This window comes from Nesoenas mayeri (assembly GCF_963082525.1).
Source record: "Nesoenas mayeri genome assembly, contig: SCAFFOLD_155, whole genome shotgun sequence".
Taxonomy (NCBI): domain Eukaryota; kingdom Metazoa; phylum Chordata; class Aves; order Columbiformes; family Columbidae; genus Nesoenas; species Nesoenas mayeri.
The window spans coordinates 304-25873 of NW_027659948.1; the positions used below are offsets into that span (position 1 = coordinate 304).

The following is a 25570-nucleotide window of genomic DNA, read 5'->3' on the forward strand; positions in this document are numbered from 1 at the left end:
CCAACCCCGCGCCCCTCCCCCGCCCCCCCCTCCCCCCTTCCCCCCTCCCCGGCCCCTCCCCCCTCCCCCGCCCCTCCCGCTGCAGCAGCCGCCGCCGCCGCCGCCCACGGCCGGACCCACGGCCGGACCCACGGCCGGACCCACGGCCGGAGCCGCCGCGCCCCATCGCGCCCCCATCGCGCCCCATCGCGCCCCATCGCGCCCCACGGCCGGACCCACCCGCGCCCCACGGCCGGAGCCGCCCGCCCCAGGCCAGAGCCCCCCGGCCTCATCCTCATCCTCATCCTCAGCATCTTCATCCGCCCCACGGAATCCATCCCCCGCCCCACGGAATCCATCCCCCGCCCCACAGCATCCATCCCCCGCCCCACAGCATCGTCCGCTCCCCCACTTCCATCACGCCCGCCCCACGGAATCCATCCTCTGCCCCACAGCATCCCCAGCCCCACATCCTCCATCCTCCGCCCCATAGAATCCACCCCCAGCCCCACAGCATCCATCCCCCACCCTACGGAATCCATCCTCTGCCCCACAGCAATCTCCAGCCCCACATCCTCCATCTTCTGCCCCACATCCTCCATCCCCCACCCTACGGAATCCATCCTCTGACCCACAGCATCCCCAGCCCCACATCCTCTGCCCCACAGCATCCCCAGCCCCACATCCTCCATCCTCTGCCCCACAGCATCCCCAGCCCCACATCCTCTGCCCCACAGCATCTCCAGCCCCACATCCTCCATCCTCTGCCCCACAGCATCCCCAGCCTCACATCCTCCATCCCCAGCCCCACAGCATCCTCAGCCCCACATCCTCTGCCCCACAGCATCCCCAGCCCCACATCCTCCATCCCCAGCCCCACAACATCCACCCCCGCCCCATATCACCCCCCATCCTCCATCCCTCCACCCCCCCATCGCCAGCCCCACATCCTCTGCCCCACAGCATCCCCAGCCCCACATCCCCCCCCCCCCATCCCCTCCCCCCCCCCCTTCCGGACGATGCTCGACCCCCTCTGAGCCCCCCCCGCGCCCCTCCCCCCGCCCTGGCCCCCCCCCGCCCCGGGGCCCCCCCGCGCCCCCCCCCCCGCATGCGCTGAGCCCCGGGGGGGGGGATCGGGACCCCCCCTGCCCGGGGGGGGGCGGGACCCCCCCAGCCCCACATCGGGGGTGTCTGACCCCCCCCAGCCCCACATTGGGAGTCTCTGACCCCCCCCCCAGTCCCACATTGGGAGTCTCTGTCCCTCCCACCCCCCCCGGCCCCACATCGGGGGTCTCTGCCCCCCCCCGCCCCCTTTGAGGCAGATTTGGGGGGGAACTCGGGCCCCTCCCCCCACCCCCAGGGGGGGGCGGATTTTGGGCCTTTCAAGCCCCAGCCGGGGGGGGGCGGTTGGAATTCGGGGACCCCCCCCGGGCCCTTTGTGGGGGGGGGGATTTGGGGCTCCCCCACCCCTCCAGCCCCATTTTTGGGGGGCTCGTGACCCCCCCGGCCCCCATTTTGGGGCACAACCCCCCCCATTAAAACCACTTGACTGGGTTCGACCCCCCCGGCCCCATTTTGTGGACAAACCCCCCCCCATTAAAACCACTTTTGGGGGTTCAGGACCCATTTGGGGGTCACTCCCCACACACCCCCCACCCCACATTTTGGGGTGAACCCCCCCCCCATAGCCCATTTTTTTGGGGCACAACCCCCTCCCCCCCCTTTTTGGGGTCTCCCCCCCTCTTTGGGGTCTCCCCCCCCCTTTTGGGGTCTCCCCCCCTCTTTGTGGGGTCTCCACCCCCCCCTTTGTGGGGTCTCCCCCCCTTTTGGGGTCTCCCCCCCTTTGTGGGGTCTTCCCCCCCATTTTGGGGTCTCCCCCCCCATTTTGGGGTCTACCCCCCCCCCTTTGTGGGGTCTCCATCCCCCCCCTATTGGGGGTCTCCCTGCCCCCTTTTTTGGGGTCTCCCCACCCCCCCCCATTTTGGGGGTTCCCTCCCCCATTCGGGGACTCCATCCCCCCCCGTCCCCCCCCAACTTTGGGGTCTCCCCCCCCCCCCCCCAATCGGGGCCTCGTTCCCCTCCCCCCCACTTTGGGGGGTCGCCCCTCCCCCGCTCCGGGGGCCCCACCGATGGGGGGGGGGGACACTGAGGGGCCCATGGGGGGACGTGGGGGCCGGGAGCCGGGGGGGCCACTGGTGCCACTGGGGCCACTGGTGTCCCCACTGGTGTCCCCCAGTGTCCCCAGTGTCCCCCAGCCCGGGCACTGAGGGGGGCTCCCTGTCTGGGACGTCACTGGTGCCATTACTGGGGTTACTGGGGTCACTGGTGCCATTATTGGGGTCACTGGTGTCACTGGTGCCCCCCGGGTGGCCCCATTTGGGGGTGTCCCTGTGGTCACTGGTGTTACTGGTGTCCCCACTGGTGTTACTGGTGTCCCCAGTGTCCCCAGCCCGGGCACTGAGGGGGGCTCCTGTCTGGAACGTCACTGGTGCCATTACTGGGGTTACTGGGGGTCACTGGTGTCACTGGTGCCATTACTGGGGTCACTGGTGTCACTGGTGCCCCCCGGGTGGCCCCATTTGGGGGTGTCCCTGTGGTCACTGGTGTTACTGGGTGTCCCCACTGGTGTTACTGGTGTCCCCAGTGTCCCCACAGCCCGGGCACTGAGGGGGCTCCTGTCTGGGACGTCACTGGGGTCCCTGGTGCCATTACTGGGGTTACTGGGGTCACTGGTGTCACTGGTGCCACCCCGGGTGGCCCCATTTGGGGGGTGTGTCTGTGGTCACTGGTGTCACTAGTGTCCCCCACTGGTGTTACTGGTGTCCCCACTTGGTGTTACTGGTGTCCCCAGTGTCCCCCAGCCCGGTCACTGGGGGGGCTCCTGTCTGGAACGTCACTGGGGTCCCTGATTGTGTTATTGGGGTCCCTGGTGTCCCTGTGTCCCTGGGGGAGGTCACTGGTGTCACTGGTGCCATTAGTGGGGTCACTGGTGTCCCCACTGGTGTCACTGGTGTCCCCAGCCCAAGCACTGAGGGGGCTCCTGTCTGGAACGTCACTGGGGTCCCTGGTGCCATTATTGGGGTCCCTGATTGCATTATTGGGGTCCCTGGTGTCCCGGTGTCCCCGGGGTGGGGTTCCCCATGTCCCCAAAGGGTGTCACTGGTGTCCCTGTGTCCCCGGGGGGGGTCACTGGTGTCATTGGTGTCCCCACTGGTGTCACTGGTGTCCCCAGCCCGGTCACTAAGGGGGCTCCTGTCTGGAACGTCACTGGGGTCCCCGGTGCCATTATTGGGGTCCCTGATTGCATTATTGGGGTCCCTGGTGTCCCGGTGTCCCCGGGGGGGTGTCACTGGTGTCCCTGTGTCCCCGGGGGGTGTCACTGGTGTCCCTGGTGTCCCCAGCCCGGTCACTGGGGGGGCTCCTGTCTGGAACGTCACTGGGGTCCCTGGTTGCGTTATTGGGGTCCCTGGTGGCGTCATTGGGGTCCCTGTTGTCCCCGGCGCCCCCGGGGGGGGGTCCCCGGTGCCCGGGGGGGTCCCTGCTGGCGCCCCTGCTGGCCCTGGCGCTGCTGGCCCCCCCTCCCGCGGCCCCCGCCCGCGTGTCCTCCAGCCTGTCCACCACCCACCACGTGCACCATTTCCACCCCCGCGGCCGGGGGGGGGCCCCATCGCCATCAACCGCGCGCCCTTCCTCACGCGGGGGCACCACGGTGAGATCCCTCATCATCATCATCACCTCCCCCCCCCTCCCCTTCCTCACGCGGGGGGCACCACGGTGAGACCCTCATCATCATCACCCTCCCCCCCTCCCCCTCCCCTTCCTCACGCGGGGGCACCACGGTGAGACCCTCATCATCATCACCATCATCATCATCATCATCCCCTACCCCTCCCCCCTCCTCCCCCCCTCCCCTTCCTCACGCGGGGGCACCACGGTGAGACCCTCATCATCATCACCATCATCATCATCATCATCATCCCCCCCCCTCCCCTTCCTCACGCGGGGGCACCACGTGAGACCCTCATCATCACCACCCTCCCCCCCCCCTCCCCTTCCTCACGCCGGGGGCACCACGGTGAGACCCTCATCATCATCATCATCATCATCACCCCTCCCTCCCCCCCTCCCCTTCCTCACGCGGGGGCACCACGGTGAGACCCTCATCATCATCATCCTCATCATCATCATCATCATCCCCTCCCCCTCCCCCCCCCTCCCTTCCTCACGCGGGGGCACCACGGTGAGACCCTCATCATCATCATCATCATCATCATCATCCCCCCCCCCTCCCCTTCCTCACGCGGGGGCACCACGGTGAGACCCTCATCATCATCATCATCATCATCACCCTCCCCTCCCCCCCCTCCCCTTCCTCACGCGGGGGCACCACGGTGAGACCCTCATCATCATCATCCTCATCATCATCATCATCGTCCTCCCCTCCCCCTCCCCCTCTCCTTCCTCAGGTGGGGGCACCATGGCAGGACCTTCATCCTCATCATCATCATCATCACCCTCCCCTCCCCCTCACCTTCCTGACACAGGGACACCATGGTGAGATCTTCATCATCATCATCATCATCATCCTCATCATCCCCCTCCCCTTCCTCACGCGGGGACATCAGGGTGAGACCTTCATCATCATCATCATCATCATCATCCCCTCCCCCTCCCCTTCCTCATGCAGGGGCACCACGGTGAGACCTTCATCATCCTCATCATCATCATCATTGTCCCCTCCCCCTCCCCTTCCTCACATGTGGACATCACGGTGAGATCTTCATCTTCATCATCATCATCCTCATCATCATCCTCATCCTCCCCTCCCCTTCCTCACACAGGGACACCACGGTGAGACCTTCATCATCATCATCATCATCATCATCATCATCATCATCATCATCATCCTCCCCTCCCCCCCCCTCCCCTTCCTCACATGCAGACATCACGGTGAGATCTTCATCTTCATCATCATCATCATCATCATCATCCTCATCCTCCCCTCCCCTTCCTCACACAGGGGCACCACGGTGAGACCTTCATCATCATCATCATCATCATCATCATCATCATCATCATCATCATCCTCCCCTCCCCCCCCCTCCCCTTCCTCACATGCGGACATCACGGTGAGATCTTCATCTTCATCATCATCATCATCATCATCATCCTCATCCTCCCCTCCCCTTCCTCACACAGGGGCACCACGGTAGGACCCTCATCATCCTCCTCATCATCATCATCGTCCCCTCCCCCTCCCCTTCCTCACACGGGGACACCATGGTGAGACCTTCATCATCATCATCCTCATCATCATCATCGTCGTCCTCATCATCATCATCCTCTTCCTCCTCTTCTTGTTCCTCCTCTTCTTCTTCTTCCTCCTCTTCTTCTTCATCCTCTTCCTCCTCCTCTTCCTCTCCTCACCCTTCCTCACACGGGGCCACCACAGTGAGACCTTCATCATCCTCTTCTTCCTCATCCTCATCATCCTGCTCTTCCTCCCCCTCAGTCTCCTCTTCCTCAGGTGCCCACGGACCTTCCTCTTCCTCCTCGTGGTCTCCTCTTCCTCCTTCTTCATCCTCCTCCTCCTCAGCCTCCTCCTCCTCTTCCTCCTCATGGTCTCCTGTTCCTCATTGTCCTTCTCACCTTCCTCTTCCTCCTCTTCCTCATCTTTTCTCTTCCTCTTCCTCCTCCTCTTCCTGCTCACATCCTTCCTCTTCCTCACCTTCCTCACCCGGGGACATCCTGGTGCGACCTTCCTCATCCTCCTCTTCCTCTTCCTCCTCATCCTCCTCTTCCTCCTCTTCCTCTTCCTCCTCTTCCTCCTCATCCTCCTCTTCCGCCTCTTCCTCATCCTCCTCACCCTCCTCCTCTTCCTCGCCTTCTTCCTCCTCTTCTTTGCCTTCCTCCTCCTCCTCCTCTTCCTCACCTTCTCATGGTCGTCTCCTCCTCCTCATCCTCCTCTTCCTCCTCTTCCTCTTCTTCCTCATCCTGCTCTTCCTCCTCCTCCTCCTCCTCATGGTGATCTCCTCCTGTTCTTCCTCCTCCTCCTCTTCTTCCTCGCCTTCTTCCTCCTCTTCTTTGCCTTCCTCCTCCTCTTCCTCACCTTCTCATGGTCATCTCCTCCTCCTCTTCCTCCTCTTCCTCCTCTTCCTCGCCGTCTTCCTCATTCTCATGGTCTCATCTTCAGCCTCTTCTCATCTTCCTCCTCCTCCTCATGGCCTCCTCTTCCTCCCCTTCCTCACCTTCCTCCTCTTCCTCAGACACCCACCGACCTTCCTCTTCCTCCTCCTCCTCATCCTCATCTTCCTCATCCTCACGGCCCTTCCTCTTCCTCCTTGGGGACCCACCAGCCTTCCTCCTCCTCCTCTTCCTCCTCTTCTTCCTCCTCCTCTTCCTCACCCTCATCATCCTCCTTCCCGTGGTCTCCTCTTCCTCCTCCTCCTCTTTGCTGCCTTCCTCCTCCTCTTCCTCCTCCTCTTCCTCTTCCTCTTCCTGCTCTTCCTCTTCCTCCTCCTCTTCCTCCTCCTCCTCTTCCTCTTCCTCTTCCTCTTCCTCCTCATGGTCTCATCCTCTTCCTCCCCACCCTGGGGTCCCCGCCCCCCATCTTCTTCCTCCTCCCCCTCCCCCTCCAGACCCCGCCCTCCCCCCCCCCATTTTCCTCCCCTCCCCCACCCCCCGCCCCCCCCACCCCGTCCCTCTGGGACCCCCGGGGTTGGGGGGGGAGGGGCAGGTTGGGGGGATGAGTGGGAAATGGGGGGGGGATGGGCGGATTGGGGGGGGAGGGGCGGGGTCTGTGTGGGGGTGTCCGTGCCCCCCCCCTCCATGCACACGCGCGTGTGGGGGTGGATGAGTGTGCAAGACCCACGTGTGCCCCACGGCGGGGGGGGGAGGGGGGAGCCCTCGTGCAAGGCCCCAGATCCTCGTGCAAACCCCAGATCCCTCGTGCAAGGCCCCAGATCCCCCGTGCAAACCTCAGATCCTCGTGCAAACCCCAGATCCTCGTGCAAGGCCCCAGATCCTCGTGCAAACCCCAGATCCCTCGTGCGAGGCCCCAGTTTGGGCCCCTCCCCCCATGTCTGGGTCCCCCCCCTTTGTCCCCAACCCTGAGGTCCCCTTGACCCCTGTGACCTCTGACCTTTGACCCCATGTCCCCAGCCGGCCCCATGCGGGTGGCACCTCTGTCACATGACCCCCATGACCCCCGTGACCCCCGTGACCCCTGTGACCTGTCCCCCCCGTCCCCAGCCCTGGTGACCTGTCCCATGTCCCCTGTGACCCCTGTGACCTGCTCTGTGTCCCTGACCCTGTGACTCCTGTGACCCCCGTGACCCCCGTGACCCCCGTGACCTGTCCTGTGTGTCCCCCCCCACTGACCCGTGTCCCCTGTCCCCACCATGTCCTGTGTCCCCACTCACTGTGTCCCCATGTCCCCATGTCCTGTGTCCCCATGTCCCGTGTCCCCTGACATGTCCGTGTCCTGTGTCCCTGTCCCATGTCCCCACGTCCCCATGTCCCCTGTCCCGTGTCCCTGATGTGTCCCCATGTCCCATGTCCCATGTCCCCTGATGTGTCCCCATGTCCCCATGTCCCCTGTCCTGTGTCCTCTGATGTGTCCCTGTCCCTGTGTCCCTGTCCCCATGTCCTGTGTCCCCTGTCCGTGTCCCTGTCCCCATGTCCCATGTCCCATGTCCCATGTCCCGTGTCCCCTGATGTGTCCCCGTGTCCCCTGACATGTCCCTGTCCCCATGTCCCCTGATGTGTCCCCATGTCCCCTGACATGTCTGTGTCCCTGTCCTCATGTCCCCTGACGTGTCCCATGTCCTGTGTCCCCTGATGTGTCCCCATGTCCCTGTCCTGTGTCCCATGTCCCTGTCCCCATGTCCCCATGTCCGTATGTCCCTGTCCCATGTCCCGTGTCCCCATGTCCCATGTCCCATGTCCCGTGTCCCCAGACGTGTCCCTGTCCCCATGTCCCTGATGTGTCCCTGTGTCTCTGTCCCCATGTCCCGTGTCCCCATGTCCCATGTCCCCTGACGTATCCCCATGTCCCATGTCCCGTGTCCCCATGTCCCATGTCCCATGTCCCCATGTCCCTGACATGTCCCCATGTCCCATGTCCCTGTCCCTGACGTGTCCCATGTCCCTGTGTCCCCTGACGTGTCCCCATGTCCCGTGTTCCCTGACGTGTCCCATGTCCCGTGTCCCATGTCCCCTCACATGTCCCCATGTCCCGTGTCCCTGACGTGTCCCTATGTCCCGTGTCCCCATGTCCCATGTCCCATGTCCCCTGATGTGTCCCCATGTCCCCATGTCCCCATGTCCCTGTCCCATGTCCCGTGTCCCCTGACGTGTCCCCATGTCCCAGGTCCCGTGTCCCTGACATGTCCCCATGTCCCGTGTCCCCATGTCCCGTGTCCCTGTTCCTGACGTGTCCCCATGTCCCATGTCCCTGACGTGTCCCCATGTCCCGTGTCCCATGTCCCATGTCCCATGTCCCCGTGTCCCTGACGTGTCCTTTGTCCTGTGTCCCTGACGTGTCCCCTGATGTGTCCTCATGTCCTGTGTCCCCATGTCCCGTGTCCCCATGTCCCATGTCCCCATGTCCCTATGTCCCTGTCCCATGTCCCCTGACGTGTCCCTGTCCCATGTCCCCATGTCCCTATGTCCCTGTCCCATGTCCCCTGACATGTCCCCATGTCCCATGTCCCGTGTCCCTGGCATGTCCCCATGTCCTGTGTTCCCTGATATGTCCCCATGTCCCATGTCCCGTGTCCCCAGATGTGTCCCTGTCCCCATGTCCCTGATGTGTCCCCATGTCCCCTGATGTGTCCCCATGTCCTTTGTCCCCTGACGTGTCCCCATGTCCCCATGTCCCGTGTCCCCCTGTCCCTGACGTGTCCCCATGTCCCTGATGTGTCCCCATGTCCCTGACATGTCCCCATGTCCTGTGTCCCCATGTCCTGTGTCCCCATGTCCTGTGTCCCATGTCCCTGACGTGTCCCCATGTCCCGTGTCCCATGTCCCGTGTCCCATGTCCTGTGTCCCATGTCCCTGACGTGTCCCCATGTCCTGTGTCCCCATGTCCCGTGTCCCATGTCCTGTGTCCCATGTCCCTGACGTGTCCCCATGTCCCGTGTCCCCATGTCCCGTGTCCCATGTCCCGTGTCCCATGTCCTGTGTCCCATGTCCGTGATGTGTCCCCATGTCCCGTGTCCCCATGTCCCGTGTCCCCATGTCCTGTGTCCCCATGTCCTGTGTCCCCATGTCCTGTGTCCCATGTCCCTGACGTGTCCCCATGTCCCGTGTCCCCATGTCCTGTGTCCCCATGTCCTGTGTCCCCATGTCCTGTGTCCCCTGTCCCTGACGTGTCCCCATGTCCCGTGTCCCCATGTCCCGTGTCCCATGTCCCGTGTCCCATGTCCCTGACGTGTCCCCATGTCCTGTGTCCCCATGTCCTGTGTCCCCTGTCCCTGACGTGTCCCCATGTCCCGTGTCCCGTGTCCCATGTCCTGTGTCCCATGTCCCTGACGTGTCCCCATGTCCCGTGTCCCCATGTCCTGTGTCCCCATGTCCCGTGTCCCCATGTCCCGTGTCCCATGTCCCGTGTCCCATGTCCCTGACGTGTCCCCTGTCCCTGACGTGTCCGTGTCCCGCAGCCGGCACCACGTTCATCTTCGGCAAGGGCGGCGCGTCCATCACGTACACGTGGCCGCCCAACGAGCGGCCCAGCACCCGCATGGACCGCCTGGCGCTGGGGCTCAGCACCCGGCAGCATGAGGCCGTGGTGCTGCGCGTGGAGAGCGCCGCCGGCCTGGGGGACTTCCTGCAGCTGCACATCGTGAGTGCACGGGGGACATGGGACATCATGGGGACATGGGGACATGATGGGACATCATGGGGACATGGGACATCGTGGGGACATGGGACATGTGGGGACATCATGGGGACATGGGGACACATAGGGACATGGGACATCATGGGGACATGGGACATCATGGGGACATGGGGACACGGGGACATCGTGGGACATCAGGGGACATGGGACATCATGGGACATGGGGACATGATGGGACATGATGGGACATGATGGGGACACCGTGGTGCTGCGCGTGGAGAGCGCCGCCGGCCTGGGGGACTTCCTGCAGCTGCACATCGTGAGTGCACGGGGGACATGGGACATCATGGGGACATGGGGACATGATGGGACATCATGGGACATCATGGGGACATGGGACATGTGGGGACATCATGGGGACATGGGGACATGGGGACACATAGGGACATGGGACATCATGGGGACATGGGACATCATGGGGACATGGGGACATGATGGGACATCATGGGACATCATGGGGACATGGGACATCATGGGATACATGGGACATGTGGGGACATCATGGGGACATGGGGACATGATGGGACATCATGGGGACATGGGACATCATGGGGACATGGGGACATGGGGACATCATGGGACATCAGGGGACATGGGACATCATGGGACATGGGGACATGATGGGACATGATGGGACATGATGGGGACACCGTGGTGCTGCGCGTGGAGAGCGCCACCAGGCTGGGAGACTTCCTGCAGCTGCACATCGTGAGTGCACGGGGGACATGGGACATGGGGACACCATGGGGACATGATGGGACATCATGGGGGGCATGGGACATGGGGACATAGGACATCATGGGGACATCATGGGATATCATGGGACATCATGGGGTACATGGAACATGGGGACATAGGACATCATGGGGACATGGGGACAGCATGGGATATCATGGGACATCATGGGACACGGGACACATGGGACATCATGGGGACATGGGACATGGGGACATGGGGACATGATGGGACACCATGGGACATCATGGGGACATGGGACATCATGGGACATCATGGGACATCATGGGACATGGGACATCATGGGGACATGGGACATCATGGGATACATGGGACATCATGGGATACATGGGACATGGGGACATCATGGGGACATGGGGACATGGGACATCATGGGACATCATGGGACATGGGACATCATGGGGACATGGGACATCATGGGATACATGGGACATGGGGACATCATGGGGACATGGGGACATGGGACATCATGGGACATGGGGACATGGGACATCATGGGACATGGGACATGGGACACCATGGGGACATGGGATGTCATGGGGACATGGGGACATGATGGGACATGATGGGGACACCGTGGTGCTGCACATGGACAGCACCACCAGCCTGGGCGACTTCCTGCAGCTGCACATCGTGAGTCACAGGGGACATGGGACATGGGGACATGGGACACCACGGGGGACATCATGGGGGACATGGGACATCATGGGACATGGGACATGATGGGACACCATGGGACATCATGGGACATCATGGGACATCATGGGGACATCATGGGACATGGGACATGGGGACATCATGGGACATGGGACGTCAGGGGGACATGGGGACATCATGGGACATCATGGGATATGGGACATCATGGGAACATGGGACATGATGGGGACACCGTGGTGCTGCGCGTGGACAGCACCACCGGGCTGGGGGACTTCCTGCAGCTGCACATCGTGAGTGCGGGGACACCATGGGGACATGGGACATGGGACATCATGGGACATGATGGGACACCATGGGACATCATGGGGACATGGAGACATGATGGAGACATGGGACATCATGGGGACATGGGACACCATGGGACATGGGGACATCATGGGACATCAGGGGACATGGGACACATTGGACACCATGGGGACATGGGACATGGGGACATCACGGGACACATGGGACATCATGGGACATGGGACATCATGGGACATCATGGGACATCATGGGGACTTCAGGGGACATCATGGGGACACATGGGACATGGGACATCATAGGACAGCATGGGACATGGGACATGGGGACATGATGGGACACTATGGGGACATGGGCCATGGGGACACTGGGGCCTGGGGACCTTCCTGCAGCTGCACATGGTGAGTGAGGAATGGGGGTCAGTCTATGGGTCAGTGTGTGATCTATGGGTCAGTGTGTGATCTATGGGTCGGTCTATGGGTCAGTCTCTGATCTGTGGGTCAGTTTGTGGGTCAGTCTATGGGTCAGTGTCTGATCTATGGGTTGGTCTCTGATCTATGGGTCTGCCCCCCATCGCAGGTGCAGGGGATGCTGGGGGTGCTGTGGGTCAGTCTGTGGGTCAGTCTATGGGTCGGTGTGTGATCTATGGGTCTGCCCCCCATCGCAGGTGCAGGGGATGCTGGGGGTGCTGTGGGTCAGTCTGTGGGTCAGTCTGTGGGTCAGTCTATGGGTCGGTGTGTGATCTATGGGTCTGCCCCCCATCGCAGGTGCAGGGGATGCTGGGGGTGCTGTGGGTCAGTCTGTGGGTCAGTCTCTGATCTATGGGTCAGTTTATGGGTCAGGCTCTGATCTATGGGTCTGCCCCCCATCCTGCAGGTGCAGGGGATGCTGGGGGTGCTGTGGGTCAGTCTGTGGGTCAGTCTGTGGGTCAGTCTGTGGGTCAGGCTCTGATCTATGGGTCTGCCCCCCATCGCAGGTGCAGGGGATGCTGGGGGTGCTGTTCAACGTGGGCACCGAGGACATTGCGCTGCAGGATCCGGCCCCCGTGAGCGACGGGCGGTTCCACGTGGTTCGGTTCACGCGCAGCGGCGGAAACGCCACCCTGCAGGTGGACGGGGGCGCCGTGCACGAGAGATACCCCCCAGGTACCCTATAGATACCCTATGGACCCCTATGGACACCTATAGACACCCCTATGGACACCTATGGACACCCCTAGAGAGCCACCCTGCAGGTGGACGGGGGCGCCGTGCACGAGAGATACCCCCCAGGTACCCTATAGATACCCTATGGACCCCTATGGACACCTATAGACACCTATAGACACCCCTATGGACACCTATAGACACCCCTATGGACACCTATGGACACCCCTAGAGAGCCACCCTGCAGGTGGACGGGGGCGCCGTGCACGAGAGATACCCCCCAGGTACCCTATAGATACCCTATGGACCCCTATGGACACCTATAGACACCTATAGACACCTATAGACACCTATAGACACCCCTATGGACACCTATAGACACCCCTATGGACACCTATGGACACCCCTAGAGAGCCACCCTGCAGGTGGACGGGGGCGCCGTGCACGAGAGATACCCCCCCAGGTACCCTATAGATACCCTATGGACCCCTATGGACACCTATAGACACCCCTATGGACACCTATGGACACCCCTAGAGAGCCACCCTGCAGGTGGACGGGGGCGCCGTGCACGAGAGATACCCCCCAGGTACCCTATAGACACCTATAGACACCTATAGACACCCCTATGGACACCTATAGACACCCCTATGGACACCTATGGACACCCCTAGAGAGCCACCCTGCAGGTGGACGGGGGCGCCGTGCACGAGAGATACCCCCCAGGTACCCTATAGATACCCTATGGACCCCTATGGACACCTATAGACACCTATAGACACCCCTATGGACACCTATGGACACCCCTAGAGAGCCACCCTGCAGGTGGACGGGGGCGCCGTGCACGAGAGATACCCCCCAGGTACCCTATAGATACCCTATGGACCCCTATGGACACCTATAGACACCCCTATGGACACCTATGGACACCCCTAGAGAGCCACCCTGCAGGTGGACGGGGGCGCCGTGCACGAGAGATACCCCCCAGGTACCCTATAGATACCCTATGGACCCCTATGGACACCTATAGACACCTATAGACACCCCTATGGACACCTATAGACACCCCTATGGACACCTATGGACACCCCTAGAGAGCCACCCTGCAGGTGGACGGGGGCGCCGTGCACGAGAGATACCCCCCAGGTACCCTATAGATACCCTATGGACCCCTATGGACACCTATAGACACCTATAGACACCCCTATGGACACCTATAGACACCCCTATGGACACCTATGGACACCCCTAGAGAGCCACCCTGCAGGTGGACGGGGGCGCCGTGCACGAGAGATACCCCCCAGGTACCCTATAGATACCCTATGGACCCCTATGGACACCTATAGACACCTATAGACACCTATAGACACCTATAGACACCCCTATGGACACCTATAGACACCCCTATGGACACCTATGGACACCCCTAGAGAGCCACCCTGCAGGTGGACGGGGGCGCCGTGCACGAGAGATACCCCCCCAGGTACCCTATAGATACCCTATGGACCCCTATGGACACCTATAGACACCCCTATGGACACCTATGGACACCCCTAGAGAGCCACCCTGCAGGTGGACGGGGGCGCCGTGCACGAGAGATACCCCCCAGGTACCCTATAGACACCTATAGACACCTATAGACACCCCTATGGACACCTATAGACACCCCTATGGACACCTATGGACACCCCTAGAGAGCCACCCTGCAGGTGGACGGGGGCGCCGTGCACGAGAGATACCCCCCAGGTACCCTATAGATACCCTATGGACCCCTATGGACACCTATAGACACCTATAGACACCCCTATGGACACCTATGGACACCCCTAGAGAGCCACCCTGCAGGTGGACGGGGGCGCCGTGCACGAGAGATACCCCCCAGGTACCCTATAGATACCCTATGGACCCCTATGGACACCTATAGACACCTATAGACACCCCTATGGACACCTATGGACACCCCTAGAGAGCCACCCTGCAGGTGGACGGGGGCGCCGTGCACGAGAGATACCCCCCAGGTACCCTATAGATACCCTATGGACCCCTATGGACACCTATAGACACCTATAGACACCCCTATGGACACCTATAGACGCCCCTAGAGAGCCACCCTGCAGGTGGACGGGGGCGCCGTGCACGAGAGATACCCCCCAGGTACCCTATAGACACCTATAGACACCCCTATGGACACCTATAGACACCCCTAGAGAGCCACCCTGCAGGTGGACGGGGGCGCCGTGCACGAGAGATACCCCCCAGGTACCCTATGGACACCTATAGACACCTATGGACACCTATGGACACCCCTATGGAAACCTATAGACACCCCTATAGACAACCCTATGGCACCCTGTAGCATCCATATGTACTCCTATAGCATCCTTATGTACCCCATAGCACCCATAGGATCACCCCATAGCACCCAGAGCCCCCTGCATGAGCAGCGCCCCCTATAGAATCCATAGGGACCCTCCATAGCACCCACAGGGCCCGGAGACCCCCCGCGTGCCCCCTATGGCCCCATAGACACTGACACCCCATAGCGACCCTATAGCATCTATAGATACCTCCCAGCGATCCTACAGAACCCATAGGTGCCCCCATACCCAGAGACTGCCCCATGGCACCCATGGGTGCCCCATAGGCCCCTATAGCCCCATAGGCCCCCATAGCCCCAACCTCGGCTGCCCCTCCCCCGCTAATGAAGGCACTAATTAAACACCGACCCCTAACGAGGGCACTAACGAAGGGCAGCTGCCCCTCCCCCGCCCCCCTAACGGCCCCATAAAGGCCCCATAACCCCCCTCCCCCCCCCCGGCCACGCCCACCGGGGACGTCCTGGCCACGCCCACTGGGCCCATCTCAGCCACGCCCACCGGTGACATCATGGCCACGCCCACCGGTGACATCACGGCCACGCCCTGGGGACGCCCACGGGGACACACGTGGGGTGAGGCCGCGGTGACATCACGGTGACATCACGACACGGTGACATCACAGTGGTGTCCTGATGACGTCACAGTGACACTGTGGTGACACCAGCAGTGACGTTGCAGTGACGTCACGGCCACGTGACAGTGACACCAGTGGTGACATCATGGTGACATCACAGTGACATCCCAGTGACACTGCTGGTGACATCACAGCGACATCACAATGACATCACAGTGACACTGCTGGTAATGCGTCAGTGACGTCACAGTGACATCAGAGTGACATCACAGTGACGTCACACTCACATCACAGTGACATTTTGGTGACACTGTTGGTGACACCACAGTGACATCACCGTGACTCTGCTGGTGACATCACAGTGACACCACAATGACATCACACTCACATCTCAGTGACTCTGCTGGTGACATCACAGTGACACCACAATGACATCACAGTGACATCACGCTCACATCCCAGTGACACTGCTGGTGATGCCGCGGTGACATCACAGTGACATCACAGTGACATCACCGTGACATCACAGTGACGCTGCTGGTGATGCTGCAGTGGCATCACAATGACATCACAATGACATCACAGTGACGCTGCTGGTAACGCTGCAGTGACCTCACAGTGACATCACGCTCACCTCACAGTGACATCACAGTGACATCACACCCACATCCCAGCGTCATCACGGTGACCCTGCTGATGACATCACAGTGACATCACAGTGACATCACGCCCACATCACCGTGTCCCGCTGCCACTGCGGTGCCCCCCCACCCCCACAATGCCCCCTGGTGGGCGTGTCCGTGGGCGTGTCCCCGAGTGGGCGTGTCCACGTTGTGGGCGTGTCCTTGGGCACGCCCGTGGGCCAATCAGTGGGTGCGCCGATGTCCGTGGGCGTGTCCATGGGCGTGTCCCCTAGTGGGTGTGTCCTCTAGTGGGTGTGTCCCTGGGCATGCCCATGGGCCAATCAGTGGGTGCGCCGATGTCCGTGGGCGTGTCCATGGGCGTGTCCCCTAGTGGGTGTGTCCTCTAGTGGGTGTGTCCCTGGGCATGCCCATGGGCCAATCAGTGGGTGCACCCATGTCCATGGGCGTGTCCGTGGGCGTGTCCACGAGTGGGCGTGCCCATGTTGTGGGCGTGTCCCTGAGCATGCCCATGGCCCAATCAGTGGGTGCGCCCATGTCCATGGGCGTGTCCATGGGCGTGTCCCCGAGTGGGCGTGCTCATGTTGTGGGCGTGTCCCTGGGCACGCCCATGGGCCAATCGGTGCGTGTGCCCATGTCCATGGGCGAGTCCCCGAGTGGGCGTGACCCCAAGTGGGCGTGTCCCCGAGTGGGCGTGTCCCGAGTGGGCGTGTCCCGGTGGGCGGGGCGTGACTGTGTCCTCCTCCCTCCCAAGGCAGCGGGGACAGCGAGCGGCTGGCGCTGGCGCGGCAGCGAATCCCCTTCCGCCTGGGGCGGGTGGTGGACGAATGGCTGCTGGACAAAGGTAACGGGCCCCGCCCACCGCGCCCGCCCCGCCCACCGCGCCCGGACGCCTGGGTCCCGCAGCTTTGCCATCCAGATGCTCAATGGGGCCACATGTTTGGGACCCGGATGCTCAGGGACCTGGATGTTTGGGACCCAAGTGTTTGGGACCCGGATGCTCGTGGATCCAGATGTTTGGGACCCTGAGGTTCAAGGATCCAGATGCTCATGGGTCCAGATGTTTGGGATTCATACCGTCGGGATCCAGATGTTTGGGACCCAGACATTCAGGGTTCCAGATGCTCAGGGGTCCAGATGTTTGGGACTCGGTTGCTCAGGGACATGGATGTTTGGGACACAAATGTTTGGGACCCGGATGCTCGTGGATCCAGATGTTTGGGACCCTGAGGATCAAGGATCCAGATGCTCATGGGTCCAGATGTTTGGGATCTGGGTGCTCATGGATCCAGATGCTCTTGGGTCCAGATGTTTGGGACCCAGATGTTCAAGGAGCAGATGCTCATGGATCCAGATGTTTGAGACCTGGATGCTCAGGGGACCTGGATGTTTGGGACCCAAATGCTTGTGGATCCAGATGTTTTGGGACCTGGATATGTGGGACCCTAATGCTCGTGGATCCAGATGCTCAGGGATCCAGATGTCTGGTCCCCAGATGTACAGGGACCCCAATGTTTGGAACCCGAATATTCCAGGGATCCAGATGTTTGGGACCCCAATGTTTGGGACTCAGATGTTTGGGACTTGGATATTCATGGATCCAGATGTTCTGGGTCCCTGGTGTCTGAGACCCACGTACTGGAGGACCTGGACAATTGTTGACCCAGATGTTTGGGCCTCCAGGACCCAGATGTTCCCAGTATCCAGATGCTTCAATGACCCTGCTGTTTGGGACCCAGATGTTTGGGGTCCAGATGTTCAGGTCCCCGAGGTTCCAGGACCCAGATGTTTGGAGACCAGATCTATGGGGACCCAGGAGTCCTGGACCCAGATGTTTGAGGTCCCAGCCACTTGGGGACCCAGGCGTCCGGGCCCCCCCATCCCTAGGACCTCCCTGTCCAGGGACCCAGGCATCCAGAGGGACCCAGGCGTCCGGGCCCCGCCCTCCCCCCCCGCTCCGTGAACCCCCATAACCCCGTTAACCCCCCATTAACCGCCCCCTAACGAGCGAGCCCCCCCCACCCGCTAAACCCGCTAACGGCCAATTAACCCCCCACTAATTAGCGACTGATTGGCCCAGGGAGGAGCCACACGGGGGGTGGGGCCCCTGAACCCATGGGCGGGGTGGGCGTGTCCCTGGCTTGGCCCCGCCCCCTGCAGACCGCCGTGGGCGGGGATGGGCGGGGCCTGAGGGGGCGTGGCTACGTGTGGGAGGGGCCATAACCCCACCTTGGCCCCGCCCCCATCTACACCAGCCAGCCCCTGGTGCATGGGGGGGGGGTTGGTTGATGGGTCTGGGTGGGGTCAGAGCGTGGTCAGTGAGTCTGGGCGGGGCCAGGGTGGGCGTGGCCACCAGTGGGCGTGGCCCTGACCGGCCCCGCCCCCTGCAGGCCGTCAGCTGCCCCCATTCACCCCCCCCAGACCACCATGTGCATGGGGGGCTGGGTAGGGTCAGTGGGGCTGGGTGGGGTCAGAGTGGGCGTGTCCCATAGTGGGAGTGTCCCACTGTGGGCGTGTCCCATTGTGGGCGTGTCCCTGACCGGCCCCGCCCCCCTTAGGCTGCCCCAGTTCATAGCCAGGCGCTGATGTGGGTGGGGTCAGAGGGTCTGGGCGGGGCCAGGGTGGGCGTGTCCCATTGTGGGCGTGTCCCATTGTGGGCGTGTCCCTGACCGGCCCCGCCCCCCGCAGGCCGCCAGCTGCCCATCTTCAACAGCCAGGCGCTGGTGCATGGTGGTTGTTTGATGGCTCAGGGTGGGCGTGTCCCATGGTGGGCGTGTCCCACAGTGGGCGTGTCCCATTGTGGGCGTGTCCCATAGTGGGCGTGTCTCTGACCTGCCCCGCCCCCCTTAGGCTGCCCCAGTGCATGGGAGGTGTTTGATGGCTCAGGGTGTGGTCTGGGTGGGGTCAGTGGATCTGGGCGTGTCCCATGGTGGGCGTGTCCCACAGTGGGCGTGTCCCTGACCGGCCCCGCCCCCCGCAGGCCGCCAGCTGCCCATCTTCAACAGCCAGGCGCTGGTGCATGGGGGGTGTTTGATGGCTCAGGGTGGGCGTGTCCCATGGTGGGCGTGTCCCACAGTGGGCGTGTCCCTGACCGGCCCCGCCCCCCGCAGGCCGCCAGCTGACCATCTTCAACAGCCAGGCGCTGGTGCGGGTCGGGGGCGGCGAGCGCGGGCGCCCGTTCCAGGGGCAGCTCTCGGGGCTCTACTACAACGGGCTGAAGCTGCTGGCGCTGGCGGCCGAGGGGCACCCAAGGGTGCGGCTGGAGGGCGACCTGCGCCTGGTGGGGGAGCCGCCCCCGCCCCCCGCCCCGCCCGGCGCCACGCCCGCCCCGCCCGACATGGCCACCACCATCATGGAGACCACCACCACCATGGCCACCACCACCACCCGCAGGGGGCGCTCGCCCACCCTCAGGGACACCGTGGCGCAGGTGGGGGCGCGGGGGGGGCAGGGACGTGGGGGGGATATGGGGGACATGGGGATATGGGGGACATGGGGGACACTGGGGGATATGGGGACATGGGGGGGGATATGGGGACATGGGGGGGATATGAGGGACATGGGGATATGGGGACATGGGGGACACTGGGGGATATGGGGGACACTGGGGGATATGGGGGGATGTGGGGACATGGGGGACATTGGGGGATATGGGGACATGGGGGGATATGGGGGGACATGGGGGGACATAGGGACATGGGGGATATGGGGACATGGGTGACATTGGGGGATATGGGGACATGGGGGATATGGGGGGATATGGGTGACATTGGGGGATATGGGGACATGGGGGACGTTAGGGGACATGGGGGATATGGGGGGACATGGGGGACATTGGGGGATATGGAGACATGGGGGACACTGGGGGATATGGGTGTATATGGGGACATGGGGGGACATGGGGGAGACAGGAGGGTGTGTGGGGGGGGTGGGGGTGTCCCGGACACCTGGGTCCCTGGGAGGGGTCGGGGGGTCCCCGGAGGGTCCCAGACGCCTGGGTCCCTGGGGGGTTGGGGGATCCCGGACGCCTGGGTCCCTGGGGGGTCCGCGGCGGGTCCCGGACGCCTGGGTCCCGGGGTGAGTGCCGCCCCCCCCCAGAACACGGACGATCTCCTGGTGGCCTCGGCCGAGTGTCCCAGTGACGACGAGGACCTGGAGGAGTGCGAGCCCGGCACAGGTGGGTGCGGCCCCGCCGCCACCGGACCCCCGGCCACGCCCACTCACACACCCGGACACGCCCACTCACACGCCCACTGACACACCCGGACACGCCCACTGACACACCCACTGACACACCCGGACACGCCCACTGACACACCCACTGACACACCCGGACACGCCCACACACCGGACACGCCCACTGACACGCCCACTGACACGCCCACTGACACCCAGGCACGCCCACTGACACATCCGGGCACGCCCATTGACACACCCGGACACGCCCACACACCAGACACGCCCACTGACACACCCACAGATATGCCCACTGACACCCAGGCACGCCCACTGACACGCCCACTGACACACCCGGGCACGCCCACTGACACACCCACTGACACCTGGACATGCCCACTGACACACCCATTGACACACCCAGTGACCTGGACACACCCATTGACACACCCATTGACACCTGGACACACCCAGTCACACCTGCACACACCCACTAACACACCCACTGACACACCCACTGACACACCCATTGACACACCCATTGACACACCCATTGACACCTGCACACACCCATTGACACCTGGACACAGCCAGTCACACCTGCACACACCCATTGACACACCCACTGACACACCCACTGACACACCCATTGACACACCCACTGACACCTGCACACACCCTGACACGCCCATTGACACACCCACTGACACACCCAGCAACAGACACCTTGATACACCCAGACACACCCAGACACGCCCACTGACACACCCATTGACACACCCACTGACACACCCACTCCCCGTTTTTCCCCTCACACCCGCGTGTCGGGTGACACGGGGTCACACACACACACACACACACACACACACACACTCACACTCACCCCCGTGTGCACAAGAGCCGTCACACGCACACGCTTGTGCGCATCCCCGCCCCCTGCACGCCCCGCCCACGGCCCCGCCCACTCCGCGCACACGCGTGTGCCCCGTGCAAGCCCCGCCCTCCCCCCCCCCGTCCCCCCCAGACAGACGGACAGACAGCCCGGGAGGGGACCCCGGCGTCCGGGTGTCACCCCCACGTGCGAAGCCGTCACACCCCTGCCCCTCCCCCCACGCGCAGCACCCACGGGTGTCCCCCGGACGCCTGGGTCCCTCCTGAACACCTGGGTCCCTCCTGAACACCTGGGTCCCTCCCTGGACACCTGGGTCCTTCCCGGACGCCTGGGTCCCTCCCCGGACGCCTGGGTCCCTCCCCGGACGCCTGGGTCCTTCCTGAACTCCTGGGTCCCTCCTGAACTCCTGGGTCCCTCCTGAACTCCTGGGTCCCTCCTGAACTCCTGGGTCCTTCCCGGACGCCTGGGTCCCTCCCCGGACGCCTGGGTCCTTCCTGAACTCCTGGGTCCCTCCTGAACTCCTGGGTCCTTCCCGGACGCCTGGGTCCCTCCCCAAACTCCTGGGTCCTTCCTGAACTCCTGGGTCCTACTCGGACGCCTGGGTCCCTCCTGAACTCCTGGGTCCTTCCCGGACGCCTGGGTCCCTCCCCGGACGCCTGGGTCCTCCCAGCACCCACAGGTGTCCACCGGACGCCTGGGTCCCCCAAGGGCTGAGAGGGGGACGGACAGACAGACAGATGATGGACAAGGGGAGAAGAGACAGACAGACAGACAGATGGTGGATGGAGGGACAGGTGGATGATGGACAGACGGACAGACAGGTGATGGGTTCAGGGATGGACAGACGGACAGGCGGGAAGCGTGATGGTGGGCGAATGGATGGACGGACAGACAGACACGTGGATGGAGTGAAGGGCGGGAGGATGGACAGATGGACGGATGGAATCCAGGACGGGTTCGGGGACAGACAGATGGACACGGGGCTGCATGGACACGGGGGCAGACAGACAGAGGGACGGATGAAGGATCAGGGACGGGTTTGTAGAGGGACAGATGGACACCCCATGGCCGGACAGAGGGACAGCAGGACAGATGGACGAGGTGCAGGGACAGAGGGACAAATGGATGGGGACAGAGGGACAGGAGACAGAGGGACAGACAGACAGGGGACAGAGGGACAAGAGACAGAGGGACAGCAGGACACACAGATGGGACAGACAGACAGGGGACAGAGGAACAAGGGGACAGCAGGACACATGGACAGGAAACAGAGGGACAGAAAGACAGGGGGACACGTGGACAGAGGGACAGATGGACAAGGGGACAGCAGGACAGATGGACATGGGACAGAGGGACAGATGGACAGATGGACAAGGGGACAGCAGAACACACGGATGGGAGACAGAGGGACAGACTGACAGGGAACAGAGGGACAGCCGGACAGCAGGACACACAGCCAGGGGACAGAGGGACAAGGGGACAGAGGGACATGGGGACAGACTGACAGGGGTCAGAGGGACAGGGGGACAGATGGATGGGGACACATGGACAGACTGACAGGGGACAGAGGGATGGACGGACACACAGCCGGGGGTCAGATGGACATGGGGACAGACTGACAGGGGCCAGAGGGACATGGGGACAGAGGGACATGGGGACAGAGGTCACGGGGACAGACGGACATGGAGACAGATGGACATGGAGACAGACCCATGGGGACACATAGACAGACGGACAGGGGTCAGAGGCCACGGGACAGACGGACACGGGTCAGAGGTCATGGGGACAGACGGACACGGATCAGAGGGACATGGGGCCAGAGTGCCAGGGGTCAGCGGCCATGGGGACAGACGGACAGGGGTCAGAGGGACATGGGACAGATGGACAGGGGTCAGAGGGACATGAGGACAGACTGACAGGGGTCAGAGGTCACGGGGCCAGACAGACAGGGGTCAGAGGGACATGGGGACAGATGGACAGGGGTCAGAGGGTCAGAGGTCCAAGGTCCCGGGGACAGAGGGACATGGGGACAGACTGACAGGGGTCAGAGGTCACGGGACAGACAGACAGGGGTCAGAGGCCATGGGACAGATGGACAGGGGTCAGATGGACATGAGGACAGACGGACAGGGGTCAGAGGGACATGGGGACAGATGGACATGGGGACAGAGGGACAGGGGGACAGAGGGACATGGGGACAGAGGGACATGGGGACAGACGGACAGGGGTCAGAGGGCCAGGGGTCAGAGGCCATGGGACAGACGGACAGGGGTCAGAGGGCCAGGGGTCAGAGGCCATGGGACAGACGGACACGGATCAGAGGGACATGGGGACAGGGGGACATGGGGACAGACGGCCAGGGGTCAGAGGTCACGGGGACAGACAGCCAGGGGTCAGAGGTCATGGGACAGACAGCCAGGGGCCAGAGGTCATGGGACAGACGGTCAGGGGTCAGAGGTCATGGGACAGACGGTCAGGGGTCAGAGGTCACGGGACAGATAGCCAGGGGTCAGAGGTCACGGGACAGCCAGCCAGGGGTCAGAGGTCACGGGGACAGACAGCCAGGGGTCAGAGGTCACGGGACAGACGGTCAGGGGTCAGAGGTCACGGGACAGACAGACAGGGGTCAGAGGTCACGGGGACAGACAGCCAGGGGTCAGAGGTCACGGGACAGACGGACAGGGGTCAGAGGTCATGGGGACAGACGGACACGGATCAGAGGGACATGGGGACAGGGGGACATGGGCACAGATGGCCAGGGGTCAGAGGTCACGGGGACAGACGGCCAGGGGTCAGAGGTCATGGGACAGACGGTCAGGGGTCAGAGGTCACGGGACAGCCAGCCAGGGGTCAGAGGTCACGGGCCGGCCGGCCAGGCCCCTCCCCCGCTCCCCGCGGCGCCGTCTCACCGAGTGTCTTTTTCTTCTTCCCTTTTCTGTTCCTTTTTCTCTCCATTTTCGTTCTTTTTTTGTGCTTTTTTTGTTTGTTTTCGATTTCTTTCTGTTCCCTTTGGTTCCGTTCCGTTTCCTTTTCCTTTTCTCGTCTCCGTTTCCCGTTTCCTTCCTGCAATTTTCCTTTTTCTCCTCCACGCTAAAATCACCCGGCCCCGCCCCGCGATGTAAGTTCAACCGGCGACGAGAAGCGCAAAAAAAAAAGGGCTTAATTAACAGCTCATTACGCTAATGAAGCGCGGGGGGGTCGGGGGGGGCCGGGGGGCCCGGCGGGGGGTGACGCGAGCCCCCTCTCCCCCCCCCCCCCCCCCTTTCCCGCCCCGTTGTGTCTCCACAGGCGGTGAACTGGTGCTGCCCGCGGCCCCGCCGGCCGGGGGGGGCGTCCCCGCGGCCCCCCCCGCGTTATCCCCGTCTCCGCCGCCCCCCCCCGTCAAAGCGGGGGTCGCAACGTGCGGGCCGGATTGTGAGGAGCCTTCGGGCTTCGCGTCCGGGGAGGCGGCGGCGGATCCCAACGCTCCCCCCGCGGACGACGAGGATTTTGGCGGGCAACGCGGCCCGGGCGAAACCATAGAGGGAGGAGCGGGGGGGGACATGGCGGCGCCGCGGCAGCGCGGCGCCGTGCTCACCGAGCCCCCCCCCCCCACCGTAGCGGTGGCGTTGCCGGGGTTGTTACCGGCGGGCGAACGGCACCCACGGGAGGGGGGGGGGGTGGGGGTGGCGGGGGGTGCGGGGGGGGTGGGGTTAGGCGGGCGCCCCCGCGTCACGCCGCCGGTGGTGACGCCCCGCCCCGCGCTTGTGCCCACAGCAGCGCCCCCTGGCGCCGTGGAGGTGGTGCGGGAGGCGGGCGGCACCACCGGCATGGTGGTCGGGATCGTGGCGGCCGCCGCGCTCTGTATCCTCATCCTGCTCTACGCCATGTACAAGTACCGCAACCGGGACGACGGCTCCTTCCCCGGAGAGCCCCCCCGCGGCCGCTTCGCGGGAAACGGCGCCCCCGGCCCCGCGGGAGCGGCCGCAGCCCCGCAAACGAGCGGCGGGGCCGCCGCGGGGGTCCCCCCCAAGGAGAAAGTGGCGCCGTCCGCACCCGCCAAAGCGCCCGGGAGGGGCCGGCGGAACAAGGACAAGGAGTATTATGTGTGAGGGGGGGGACCCCGGGGACACCCCGGTGACCCCCCGTGACCCCAGCGCTGACCCCCGGTGACCTCCGCGGTGACACC

At 63.2% G+C, this 25570-nt stretch overlaps 1 protein-coding gene and 1 long non-coding RNA gene across 2 annotated transcripts; both read left to right on the forward strand.

Moving 5' to 3' along the window:
* Positions 1–5192: 5192 nt before the first annotated feature.
* Positions 5193–25493, forward strand: LOC308052643 (neurexin-1-beta-like; the record flags this gene model as incomplete). The annotated part of the gene is made up of 7 exons (XM_080364700.1): positions 5193–5262; positions 9642–9823; positions 12573–12741; positions 17089–17178; positions 19445–19764; positions 20433–20511; positions 25159–25493. Coding segments are annotated over 7 exons (1245 nt in total), but the record flags the coding sequence as incomplete, so codon positions are not given.
* Positions 23988–24581, forward strand: LOC308052647. Its single transcript, XR_013923570.1, has 3 exons — positions 23988–24034; positions 24065–24093; positions 24230–24581. It is a non-coding gene; the product is annotated as an uncharacterized lncRNA (long non-coding RNA).
* Positions 25494–25570: the final 77 nt, after the last annotated feature.